Genomic DNA, 13576 nt, shown 5'->3' on the forward strand with positions numbered 1-13576 from the left:
CTTCCCCTTCTGCTTCTCTTCCTCCTCAAAACATTTGTCTCAGAGCTTCATCTACTGTTGGCTGATTGCCAYTGATTTCCATTGGAGCAGTGTGCTGGGAGGACTAACTTAATATTTCAATTGAAATTCATATTTGCATTTTTAGCTTTAAATTAATTTCTGAGGGTTTTATTGCTCCTTTTTAAATGGTGAAAAAAAATCTGTCATTCAAATAAGAATTCTATTGACTTTATTTCATTATTAAAATTTTCTTTAGGAGAGTTAGAGATGTGTTTCATTTTTGAGTAAATGCATTCAGTAGGAGGAGGAAAAAGCTTAAGGGAAAGTGGAAGTATGGTAATAAATAAAATAGTCTCTATCTGTTGCAGCTTGATGCTATCAAAATTTTTAAAGGTGAATTCAGTAAAATGATTGTCCTTAACTGCCATTCAAATAGCAACTTAGTGTTTAATTCAAAACATAGAACTGCTGGAGATTTGAGCATTGTTAGAACAAGCATACGTGAATCAGCACATTAYCTTGTTCTGAGGCTTTTAAAATGTTCTGAGGATTTCGCAAAATGTTTAATTTTTTTATTTTTTTTAATCTTCAAGGGATGATGGTACTAAATACAGTTCTTTAGGAGTATGGGTTTTGTCACCTAATGAGTCCACAACTTTTCCTGTTTGTAGCTTAACATTTTTATGCCACAGCCTTTCACTTCAGCTATTTTTTTTTGTGAAAAAAAGACACCAACATAAGCAGTAGTGTTTTTCTTGTGTTTGCAGTATGCTCTTTAAATGAAACATAATGAAAGGTGTGATCCAGGGTTGATTTGTATTGTTGTTATGGTTCTGATCTAGTGAAGAGTAATAGTAATTAGTTTAAATTTCAGTTCTCAARTAGAAGGTACATAGAAGAGTAAAGAAACCAAATTTCCCAAAAATAATAAGAAAAGTGTTAGAATCCTGTGCCCAGGATCTGTACAGGAACTGACTTTGTAAGTGCTGTGAATTGCCCCATTTCCAGTCTCTGATCATGTGAAAAATACGGTACCAGAATAATCCCATGAAATTTAGGTTTTGCTTTCTAGATAYTTCTCAAGGGGTTTTATGTTCTTAAATATTTTTGTGAGTATTTTGTAATTACTTGTAAGAAAATCAGAATTTGTTAACRAAGAAAGTCACCTTAAAGATTCTAAACTACAGGATTTTTTAATTACTGGTACTTTAAATATGCTTATCTGACTGTACATTCCATTGTACTGTCTTTCTGAAATAGTAGTTACCAGTTCTGATACCTGTGTGCCTTCAAATGATGTGAGCATAGTCATGCTCATTTAAAAAACAGGTATTTTTAATATAAATTGTGCCATTGTTTGATTAAACCTTAAACAGTGGGGTAGCGATTTTCCTATGATCAGAAGTCATTGATTTCCAAGTAAACACTGCTGGGCCAAAACCCAACGGCATAGACATATCTACTGCCAATGGAGAACTTCAATGCTTGGGGCTTTTRCACCTTTCTTCAGGTGGCATAGAAAATTTAACTAAGTTTAAGTATTTTATTTGATAGCATAAATAGTACATTGGTGTTACACAGTTACTGTAGAATAAGTCTGCCCTTTMCTATATTTTGAAATATGCTTTTGGAAGCTAGAAAGGTTTTAACATCTTTTTGAGTTGATAATGATGGGTTAGGACATCATTCTGTTTGTATTAGGAAATGCTGCAATAGTAGAATGTTTATTTTCTTTTCCATTACTTGTGATGGAAAACTGGAACTGCTTTTGTGCACTCACTGTCATATGTCTGTTGTATTTTCCCTAAGCATGGGCTTAGTGGAATTGWCTGGGACATGGTCATATTAAAAAAAAAATTAAAATGTGGGGGAAGGGGCATGGACAAAAAAATGATAGAGGGTGGTTTTTCTGATTTCTCCTATCAAGCCTGCATTGTCAAGTATGATATTTGGCAACTAGTGGCTAATCAAGCTGCAAGATTTTGGGAGTGTTGTTTTTTTCCCCCCATTTTTAATTACTTTTTGGTAGATAAAACTTCTGGCCACAACTGTAAAACAGCTTTACCAATCATGCCATTGTGTAGATTTTGTAACACATTTTAGTTCACTCGAGCAGAACAAATACTTTTTTTACTGGTTATCTGAKAAAATTTTTGTTAGGTAGGTGAATGTTGATATGGTGAAACAGATAAAAATGTGTATTAGCAGAAGTTTTACTTGAATGGCAGTATAATTGCATTTAACAGATAATCATCCACCAACCCAACTTTCTAATGAAAAAATAGATTTTGTAGTTTTTAGTTAATGAAACTAACATAACTGCATGAGAAGAAAAAAGTACTTATCCAGGTATAAATTGTTAACATCAACTATAAACATCCTCTTTTCTACCCCTGTTACATTCCCAGTATAAAAGTAGGAACTACTAACTAGGACAGATTGTTGCTAGACAAGTTTTGTTTTTAAAATGTTATGCTTTGTTTCCAGACAACAATTTATTTGGTGGGCTGCACATTTATAGTGAGTTTTATAATAGACTTTATAACTACAGGTTTTCAAAAATCACACTCTATTTATAATTTTTTCAGGAGATAAATCTCCCCCTAAACTTGAACCATCAGATGCATTACCTCTTCCTTCAAACTTGGAGACTAATTCAGAACCACCAACCCTCAAACCAGTAGAACTCAATCCAGAGCAGAGTAAGCTTTACAAAAGAGTAAAATTTGATAATGAATTATATAGCACTTCCATTCAGAAAGAAATAAATGGACACACTCCAGAACACTTACTTGACAGTAATCTCAATGAGTCGACTGTTTCTGCTGTAGCTGAGTCATCAACTGATGTAAACAGACGTACATCCATTCTCTTCTGCAAATCGAAAAGTATAAGCCCCCAAAAGTCTGCAAAGAACACTGAAACCCAGCCAACTTCTCCACAGCTAGGGACCAAAACCTTTTTGTCTGTAGTCCTTCCAAGGTTGGAGACACTTCTGCACCCAAGGAAAAGATCAAGGAGTGCATGTGGAGATTCTGAGGTTGATGATGAGTCCCCCGTAAAACGCTTGGATACAGGTAAATGTTTACAGAACTTATTTGAATGCATCTGTAAAGTTAACATACCTGTTAATTTTTACGTACATGTGATTGTTAATCTTCAAGTTTTAGCACTTGAAACAGGTTGTCCTCACAGTTCAGAAAATTTTTGATTCATTTTTGTGTTGGCCCTTGACAGYTAGTGAACCAAATTTTGGTTATTTGGTTTTGTGATGCAGTTTTTAAGATTGCACCTATGGTGGGAGAATTTTTTAAAATTTCCTTCAGTTGAAGCCTGCAGGAAAGATAAATTAGCTCCTTTTTAAAAAATTTCCTGTTAAATTACATGGAAACTTGACATCGGTCCCACAACTAGAAAYGCTTGTAAGCAGGAACATGAAAAATACTTGCCGACTTCATTTTGCTGAGTGTTACTCCAAACATATTTTCACATTWTGAAACTGATGATTGTGTATGAGGCACTTTGTATGTGTATCCATGTATTTTATAGAAGTGTTAAAATCCCAAAGTATAATGACACTTCATGTAGTTTTTTTTTTTTCATTAGTCTGTGCACTTTAAATAAAAATGAAGGATCCAAGTGTAAGATTATGCTCTTAATGAGTCTTCTCTGAAGGATTTTTTTAAAGCGTTATCTTGATACATTAATGCAGAACAGCTCAAAACATTAATTACAACTTTTCTTAGCACACCATAATTCTGTTTATTTGAGAAGTTTGTATAAAACCTTTGAGGAAGAAAGCAGCATAAGGAAATTATTTATATATATATATTTCCTTAGTGTCATGGCTATTCCTATGACTTTTATGTTACCTTTGAAATAAAYACTCTGTCGTTTTGGGAACCCTTACGCAGGTATGAAAATAGCACGTGGGRATTTTGTGTCTTTGAATGTAAGAGATAGAAATTTAATTTGAACATTAATAGTGAAAATGGGCTCCAAAAGCTGAAGGAAAGCAGGCTTTATATTTGGGGGAAGATCAAAAGTTTGTTGATTTAGGTTGTTTCTTTTTTGTTTCTGTGGTGTGAATTTTTATGTTTGAGCTGTGGGATTTTTTTGGGGTGTGGAGTGGTGGTTTTTTTCATCAGTTTCTTAGCTGGGGTTTTTTTGAATGATCAGGTGAGGATACTAATGATTCTAATGCTGGAATCATAGCATGGGAAAACATTAAGTAAGGTTTAGTGAGGGGATGTGTCTTTCATTTATATTTTTGGGATTTTGTTTGGTTTACCTCTTTGGAAAGCCCAACTTCCTAACATGCCTTTTCCTAACAGCTTGGAAAGAGCATGCAGATTCGATCTGGTACTTTAGTTCTGAAGTACAATCAAGTGAAGATAGTGTGATAACAGAAATGAGTTAATCTTTATTAGTAATATAAGAAGCTTTTGTTTCCAAATATTCTAATTTRCCAGTTTATAATCTAGATCATTTCACTGCATACTTGTATATAGATTGCATTTTATCACACACAGYGAATCATTTTGCACTAGATCACACCAGGAATTAGTACTAATTCCTTGAAATTTTTATGTTAAACATCGTGAACTTTTCCTTTAGGGGAGAAAAAAAGGTTTTTATTTTGTAAGAAAACTAACTTAATTCCTAAAGGAAAAAGAAAGGCAGCAACAAAACCAAAACCCACCAGATTTCTGAMTACATTTAAAATCAACCATTTTTCTTTGGATTTAGGTGTATGTGGAGCAAATATGCTTTTGATTATCTTCAAAACAAACAACACAGTTACAGGAATAAAATCCAGAAGTTAAAATGTTTTTCTGCTATTTTTAACCAAAATTACATACTTTCTTCTTGAAATTAGTAAAAAAATTAGAAAAAAAATAGAAGTAGAAAAAAATAGAATTAAGTTTATGTAGAACTAATAGTCAGGGGACATTTCTAGTTAGAGTTTGTACTTGTTCAAGAAGAGTAAATAGAAACAGTTTAGCCAATTAATGATCACCTGAAAATATTCTAGTTTTTTTTAATATTATGTTGTTTTATAAGCATATATGGTTCAGCATAAGATTGGCAGCTTGTTGGATCTTATTCCTTTGATGAATCTGCCTATTTGCCACCAAACATTTTGCTTTCACATAGGAAATTTTATTCCTCATGTTATTTTCAAATTTGTGTCTCTACACTAATTTAAGCAATTTGCATTTGGCAGCTTTCTTGAGCTATGATTCAGGAGGAAACCTGCACAAATGTCAAATACTTTCCAAGATCTAAAAACAGTTGAGTTTTTTTCTGTAYGCAACTGGTGTTGATTCATACAAATGTCTGTGTTACAATAAAAATGCATTAAATTATATATTCAGTAATACATGCTTTCCATTTGKTTTTTTGTACAAAATTTATTCTCATGCTATAGGTAAATTTTTTTATTCAGTAGAATCCAGCAGAACTTTTTCCTCCAAAGCCATCCAGTCACAGGAGAAGGCATGCAACAGGCTTCTTAYGAGCATTGAAATGAGTTAGCAGCTTAGCAGGAAATCCCTGCAGCTGAAACCAAAATATTGTTGCACCATTTTCTTTGAATGATGTGAGTGTTAAATATCCTTAATTCTACTGGATATAGAAGAAATCATTAAAAAGAACTTTGCTTAATATGCAAAGCATGAGATTTTTAAGTGGTTGAGGGCTGCACTGTGACATCTTTTTTTCTTTCTTACCTATTCATAATTGATGTGAGGGTTTTTGACATTACTTAAGGATGCCTTGTTTCTGTCCATTACTGTTCAGTCTCTTCAGTGTTTTCTCCCTTTCTCRTTGCTGTATTCTTACATGAGGAAGTTCAAAGGCAGGCTCTAAAGCTTATATAACTGAGTAAAACCACACCTACTTGGTTGTTTGGATATTCTTATAGACTGCTTTTATGTGCTCTCTTGACTTACATTTGGGGTTTTTGCCAATTATTTTCAAGAAAGGCACATACAGAATCCACTGATGTGCTCCTTTGTAAGTGTGGTGTCCCATATGCTGTTGGTTTTCATACATAAGATTATTGAAATGCCACCTTTTTTTCTGAAATAGGGGACTTTTGAAAAACATAACCATCAAAGAGGACTGAAAGCAGTTCATTTTGATTCTCTGACCTCTTTTATATGCAAGTCTTTAAAATACATGAAGCAGTATTGTAGTACAATTTTAAATTAAAATTTCGTAGTGTTCTACTCAGGCATTATCCCAGAGCACATCTGTCTTCAAAGCTGCAGTGTGGAAACTGACAGCTACATAGTGGAGACGTGTTTAAAAATTTCCTATACGTACTTGATGTATTTTGGGTTCACTTCACTTTGGGTTCACATGGTAGCAACAGTGTCAAAAAGAAGATTGTTGGTTTTACCTCGGAAATTTTGATGACATCAGAGATTGATTTATGATTCTTGAAGATTGGGCCTGGCAAGTCCTAATTGCAACAAGTTCAGTTGCCTTTTCAAAACCCATTGTATACTTACCTTGCTCTTTTGTTACAAAGATAAATCTTTTTTGTCAGGGAAATAGTACAGTTATTATGTCAGAGAAAAATGAAATTAAGTAATGGATAGAAGGTAGATTTTACTGACCATTAAGAAATCTGCGTGTTTCTGTTGTGTATAAGTAAGATAGCAGATGCATCTAATTATTGTTTTAAAAAACTGTTTAAACGTTGTAAAATGCTAGATTATGGTCAGATGAAATTTGCATGTGTACTTAGCATTATCAATCATCTCTAAGCTTTTCATAAATTTCAGTAAGGAATTCACAGTTACTGTTACARTACACTCTAATTTGAAATGAAGTATTTAAAATATGCTATCCAACCTACTATGGAATCAGGATTTCAAGTAGTGATTATTATAGTGCTGTGTGTTGTTATTTCTTGGCCAAATAGCAGTAATAGAAAATTTCAGTGAAGTATATAATTAACTTYTTATTCTTGCTTCCAGCTACACAGATTTTCTTAAGGTACTGCAATATATGTAAACAAATATTTAGGATATGGATCACTGAATGTGAATACTTCACACAATAAAAGGCACAGAGTGGGGTAGTTTATAATTTCTTAACACAGACTTTTCACACAATTATCAGTATACACCAAATAGAATTATATCTTATTAAATCTTAGTAAATGTTGGTCTGACTTTTTTTCCARCCTGACTACTACAAAATGATAGCACATAAGATGTGTCTGCAGGTAACCTGTATATAAATTCCACTTGCATTTGGTAGATTTTAATATTGTAGTGATGACCACTATTACTTAATTTGATATGATAAGGGTAGAGATTATGTCTGGAGTGAAATAGAATGCAGTTTATTTTTTTAATTCTTGAGTACATGATTGGCCTGTGTTCAGAGAGGCAAAGTTTTATTAGCARTTTGGCTAAAAGTCAGGCTTCATTGTACAGCATTCAGTTACCATTCACTAAATGGAAGAAGTGAGAGTAAACATGCATATCTAAGAAACTTGTGTCCTCAAAGTAAATAAAAAAATTCAAATAGAGGTTCCTTATTGAAAAAAAAGGCATAATTGCTTTTCTAGATAGCATAGAGAGGAGTGATAGTATATKTGTATATATAAATCTATATATAATSTATATTCATGAGTCAATTGCAGCAATTTCAGTAAATCTGTTGACAGATCCACAGTCCTGATTTGTGTTTTAATGCACAGTGATTGTTTCATGTGAAGTCTGATTTGAAACTTGGTTAGTTAAGCACTTAGTGATGTCTAAGAACTTTAGCAGCCTGACTTTTGGAAGTTTAAAAACATAAAACATTTTCAGGTGTATTTGCAAACAAAATACTAGAGTGAAGGCCTAAAAGGCCTAAAAAGGAATTATTCCCTGGCTTGTTAAATTTGTCAGTGTAGAGACATGGGAACTACAGGAGTTTGACTGCTGAGTTGTCAGGATAAGTTTGGTTGGTTGGTTTTCTAATGGATTGAAAAGCCACTGGGGAACTTAAGACCATTTGTTAAGAAAATAAAGCAAATTAAGGAGAGAAGTTAGGAGGGGAAAAAAAAAAACAAACCCTGCTTCATTGCTTAATTTGGTTTTGGCCCACACAAACTTAAGACAGGAGTTCCAGCAATCCTGTGAAAATTTCTGCCAGTTTAATTTCTGGGAAGATTTTGAGAGATAGGGAAGGGGTTTTGTAATACATGTAGAATAAAATTAGTGCATAAGTSAGAAATACTGGGAAAGAAACATTTTTATGCCAGTCAACACTCACAATGATATTTAAGAATATAAATGTTCCTTTTGGTTTTAATAAATAATCATAATATTAACTTCCTGACCGTGAAAAATCCTTTCTGTGTTTCTTGTTTTATATTATTAAAGTAGAAGGAACTTTTAGCAATGTAGTTGAGAACAGTGGGTATTGATGAACACCTGGATAAATGGCAAGTTTGTGCTTTTTTCAAGGCTTGTGAAGTGTGTGGATGCATAAGGTACATTATGCACTAGTATTCTGAAAAATTTTCTTGTGTCTTAAACATGTTAATTTCTTTGAAAATTATTTCATTTGGATTATTTTTAAGATATTAATTATTMGCACCCAACTTGAAATTGCTGTGTTTTCTAAGATGATTATAAACAAACCTTCTGTAATAATAATGAAATACTTCTAGATGCCATTRTGTTTTTCTTGATTCTGTAGGAATTGTGGAGACTTTTACTTTAGTTGGGTATTGTGCGTTTTTAAAACACTTAGCTCATTTCTTGGCCTAGGTTTGGCTTTCTGAAAAATTAAATGTCATAGTCCCCTRTGTGCTTCATCTGTGGCATTTAAGACTATTTTTTTCTCTGTGGTGCAGATGGTAAACAGGACTGTGGGATTTACTGAGGATTAAAAAAGTTAGTGAATCTGGAGATTCACACTATGCTTTTTTATGTGTGTTTTTAATTTATTTAAGAGACACCATGGTGTTGAGGCTGAGTATAGTTGAATACCTTCAAATTCACAGGTTTAGATATCATAAAGTCCCCTCTTATCAGACATAAAAGGTAGCAAAGTGGATCGAGTCAACTGACCTTTTTGGAATATCAYAAAATAGTTTGGGTTGGAAGAGACCTTTAAAGGTTATCTAGTCAAACCCCCACATGCTCACCTGCGGGTCAGATTTTTAAGACATGGACAAGAGAAAAGGTTAATCCAGTGACTCCAACAGCAGCATCAGGCACTGAACCTGGCAGGCAAAAGTACCGGTCACTTAAGGCCTATTCTGTTGTGAATGGAGAGAGTGGACAGTTTACACAGTATGATTGACTGCAAGTTAAGGTCTCTCAGAGGAAGTTCGTGTCTGGATTTGTCATTTGTGGGTTTTTTTTTTCCTTTTCCCATTTTTCCACTCAGTGAGAACAGATTAGATGATGTTATTTGCATTCACAGAGGGATGTCCTCTCTAAAGACTCATTATGGTAGCATGTACCTGTTCATGGTATCMTATATGCAGTCCAGTATTTTGGGACAATTTTAATTGGTAGCTCTCTTCTATGTTTCCCATTGTAGTACCCAGATSTAGTTTCTTTGGCATGCACAGGGGGAGTGTACAGATTAAGAAGAAATCCCATACAAAGAAACGTGTGGTATTCAAGAATGGGTAAAATTGAAGCAAAGTTGCTTTTTTTGTTGCTGTCAAAATAGTGGTCATTGGTCATGCTGTCACTTTTACACAGGTCATGCTATCCTAATGTGGTAGTGCTCTCACTTTTTGTTTTCTCTTCCTTTTATTATATATTGTTCCTTGATTTTTCCTTTTTCCCTTCCCTCCAAAGCTGTAATAATGCTTAAACATCACTTCCTAACAGCATATAATTGGAAAAAAAATAGAGACAAAAGCAGATGCTGAGAACTAACCTTCAGCTGATAAGCATGGCTAACTCCTGAGTTCTCTAAAAAAAGGTCTGTGTTGAAGATAAAAGTACTTTAGGTCTGAGGGGGGAAAAGCAACTATAGATTCATCTGATTAGACATAAAGATATGAACATGCAAGTCAGCCTTATTTTAAGTCTTTTGTTCAGTGTTGCCTAAAAATAGCAGAGCTGGGCTGRTATTTGATAGCTCTTGATTATCTTCACTTGCTTCAAGCACTGTCAGGTTGACTGCATGAGCAGTGAAACATCTCATTTGGTCTTTGCAGCTCGTGTCGATTAAGCCTGGAAGACAACCTTAGGATAGCAAGCACTGTTAATTTTTGCTAGGCTGGAAAAATTCTTTAGTATGATGTTGCAGTCTCAAAGGATTCAGGTCATGTACTTCCTCAAGTACACTGCAAGCTATCATAAAAGGAGTCTGTAAAGCACTGGATTTTTATACTGAATCATGCAAAGTTTCAATCTCACTGAATGAAATAACTCTCAAGGTAAAAAAGGACTGGAAAATTGGGACCAGGAATGCAGCTGTGTAACTTACTAAAGTAATTCAAAGATTTGCAGTTTACTGACTACTGGTGTCCTGTATGTCATCTCAGTCATGGCAGATTTCTGCTGTAATCTTTCTTTCAAGTAGCAACTTGAGTTTCATTTTCTGTTCCCTGTCCTAGGAAGAAGAACAAATTAAGAACCAGTTTTCCTAAGTAGCTGTAGAAGGGAAATRAATGCTAAATTGTGTATTTTTAGTAGCATAGGATAGCTGGAGCTGCTTATGTATGAGAGCTCTGGAGTTCTCTTCACATCTGTTTCCTTTTCTTTGGATACCACACCCAAAAGTTGTGTTCTCACAATTACAGGGAAACCCTTACTTTCAATGAAAAAAAAAAGTGTTGATAAAAGCTTTGTGTAAAATCCTGTAGATAGTAATTTACTAAAGTTAGTTCCACTTAGGAGCAACTCCATTTAGGAAATGGAACAGCTTCCCTTTGTAGGTGTAGATCCTGGTGGGCTGCTCTGAAAGACTGCTAGGCACTAGGTTTTTCATGCAGTATACTGATAAATAATTATCACGCTTTTTCATTATATGAGTTGAGAATTAAAATCATCATTACTAATTTAAGTGTTTAAGAAATCTCTTAAGTTTTTTAAAATTTATATCAGGATTTTGCAGGTGAGAAAGTAAAAAACTTTGAATGGAAAACTATGGAAATTTGTTACTCGCTAGAGGATCTTTACTATTCGTGCATAAATCCRTAAAAACTGTTTGGAAGAAAGACGTTCTGTAGTAATTTTTTGGATCCTGAGTAAYGTACCATTAGTCTGTATGTGAATCAGAAACTTACAGCTTGTATTTTACAATCATTTGTATGTTTTACATGAATTACATAAACCAAAGCTGATTCAAGAATTCATTTTGTAAAGTTAGTTTTGAATTTTTGGATTTTGTGTGTGCGTTTTTTAATGGCTTTTTCTACTATACTGCTTCATCAGTCTGTACCACTGGCACACACAAKACTGTCTTAGAAGAAGTTGTAAATTTTTTTTTTTCAGAAATGTTTCTGCTTTTATGCTCTTTTTGTGTTTCAGAGTTTTCTGGGGTGTTTTCAAACTCCTCCACTGAGGTTGCCTCCCACTTGCATATTTTAAAATGCCTTGAACAATCATCCTACAGTACAATGATCCTGTTGTAGTGCAGAGCAATGTATGATCTTTATCTAATAGAAGCTGTAGTTATTAAATGTTGATTAGTTTTCCTATCTGTTGTKCAAATCAGATTCTGCTGTTGTAGCAGAATCTCATCTGATTATCCAGAGACACTTCTTATTCCCAGACTGGAAGAAAATTAGTAGTTAAAAGATTAATTCTTTGGCAATCTTTTGGAACTCATCAAACAGGTCATTCTTTGAGCCACCAAACTATTTGTTCGGTGTCACTTAAACCTTTAAAGGTCAAAATTTTCTGGTTAGGATGTTGAAAGCTGCTGCTGTTTAGTGTGTAGGAGCCACAATTTGGTCTCACATTGAGCTCTCTTTTCTATCTTTAGCCATGACCAAGTTTTAAGCAAGTTTTGAAAGCTTTATTTCCAAGGRGCCTCTTCACACCAGGCTTTGTAGTCTTTGAAGAACTGGCTTCCATTTTTTCTGCATACTGAAGATTGCTTTAAGTACTGGAATCTTTGATGTGCTCTGATAGTCATCTGTGTATTCTGAAAAGAAGAATTGTGTCTAATACTCTTACTGCACTCCAGAATTTACTGTTTGAAATAAGTCTTAGGATCACTTTAAAAAAAACCCCAAAACTTAGTGGATGCCCTTCTGTTTCTGMAGTCTGCCCATTTTCAAGGCTTGCGTTTTTAAGAATACAGTAACTTCTGATGATTTATTACCTTAAAGTATTCTTTTATCCTTCGTTTGCATACCTGTATATATACATAGCCTTAAAATAGTGACATCCACTTTCTTACTCTTACTGGAGGTATTTTTAGATACATTTCTAAACTGTGTTCTTGATTCATATCATGCCCATGGAGGTTGTATTCCATGCTTTCACTGACTTTCAGTATTTTCTTTTTCAAGAAAGAGGCCTGAATCAAAGTGATTTAGATTGTCCCTTTAGAAACCTTAGCTATTAGTGATAGAATATGTGGGATACTTGTCATTCTCACTGTCTCTGGACACTGCTGTAAGGATGGCTTATTTATTTGAAAGCTCTGTTTCCTTTCAGAGAGACTTAATGGCTTTTTCACTGTCTTCCAGGTTCTCATATTAACTAATATCATGCTGGGTATTTATCTCTTTGGATCCTAATTATTTTCTGTTGTCCTCAACATGGAATGGAATTCAATTAAATGATCATTTTGGAACGCAGAAAGACAATTACATTTGAAGTAATTAATTTGGATCATGTTGGAGACGCCATCCTTAAAACAAAAAACAAATAGAAATGAACACTCTTGGAGGAAGTCTTTGACATATATGAAACTATGTTCTTCATTCAATAGATTGCCCCATTTCCGTAAGTTACAAAGTTGTACGTGTTGTAGTATATGTGACACAGATTGGTCGCAGAGTTTTACCAGTCCAGCATTCTTATTCCCAGAACATGTTCTGTGAGAGCAGATTAGTTAAGAATGYTACATCTCCATCCTCTTCCCTTCCCCAAAAAAACAGTCTCATCTTTCTTGGAGAAGTAAAACCTACTAAGAAAAAAAATGTTKKTTTTTTTTTTAAATAAAATACACATTTTCCTCTACTGTATATATATTTTAATGAAGAGTAATGTCCYTGGTTCTGGATAAGTGCACAAGTTGTGGCTGAAAATGAGACTAAATAGTGTTAAATAAGTGCTGATGCACAGTCATTTTTTGAATGCTCCCAGGTTTTTTAATGATTGAATCTCAGCTCTTCAGGTCTAGTTTTAGTGGAACACTTCATCTTACATTTGGATGTGCTTGGTTTTGCATCAAGCTGTGCACAGTACAGTTTTAATTGCTTTGGAATGATTTTGTACAAGTTCTGCTTTTTTCCTTTTGTTCCAGCAGAACTGTAAGATGTAATTACAGTTTGAAATGTACAATTCTGTATTCTGTGGCAGCATTTTGTACATTCATGGACACGCTCTGCTGCTCTGCACACTCTGGACTATCCTGATCT

The 13576-nt window shown here is 34.0% G+C and overlaps 1 protein-coding gene across 6 annotated transcripts in view; it reads left to right on the forward strand.

Moving 5' to 3' along the window:
• Positions 1 to 13576, forward strand: part of BRD1 (bromodomain containing 1) — a 58123-nt gene that overhangs the window by 29863 nt on the left and 14684 nt on the right. For 3 of the 6 annotated variants that reach the window (XM_057379031.1, XM_057379014.1, XM_057379006.1), the window contains exon 8: positions 2589 to 3077. The exons of 1 other annotated variant lie outside the window; for it this stretch is intronic. In XM_057379031.1, coding sequence (XP_057235014.1) covers positions 2589 to 3077 — 489 coding nt within the window. Of the gene's footprint in view, positions 1 to 2588; positions 3078 to 12679; positions 12816 to 13576 lie in introns of those variants that run through there. 2 more of the 6 variants (XM_057379048.1, XM_057379023.1) reach the window with 2 other exon arrangements.

The sequence above is a fragment of the Malurus melanocephalus genome, unplaced genomic scaffold, assembly GCF_030028575.1.
Source record: "Malurus melanocephalus ecotype Western Australia unplaced genomic scaffold, MMel_1.1 scaffold_11, whole genome shotgun sequence".
Lineage (NCBI taxonomy): Eukaryota > Metazoa > Chordata > Aves > Passeriformes > Maluridae > Malurus > Malurus melanocephalus.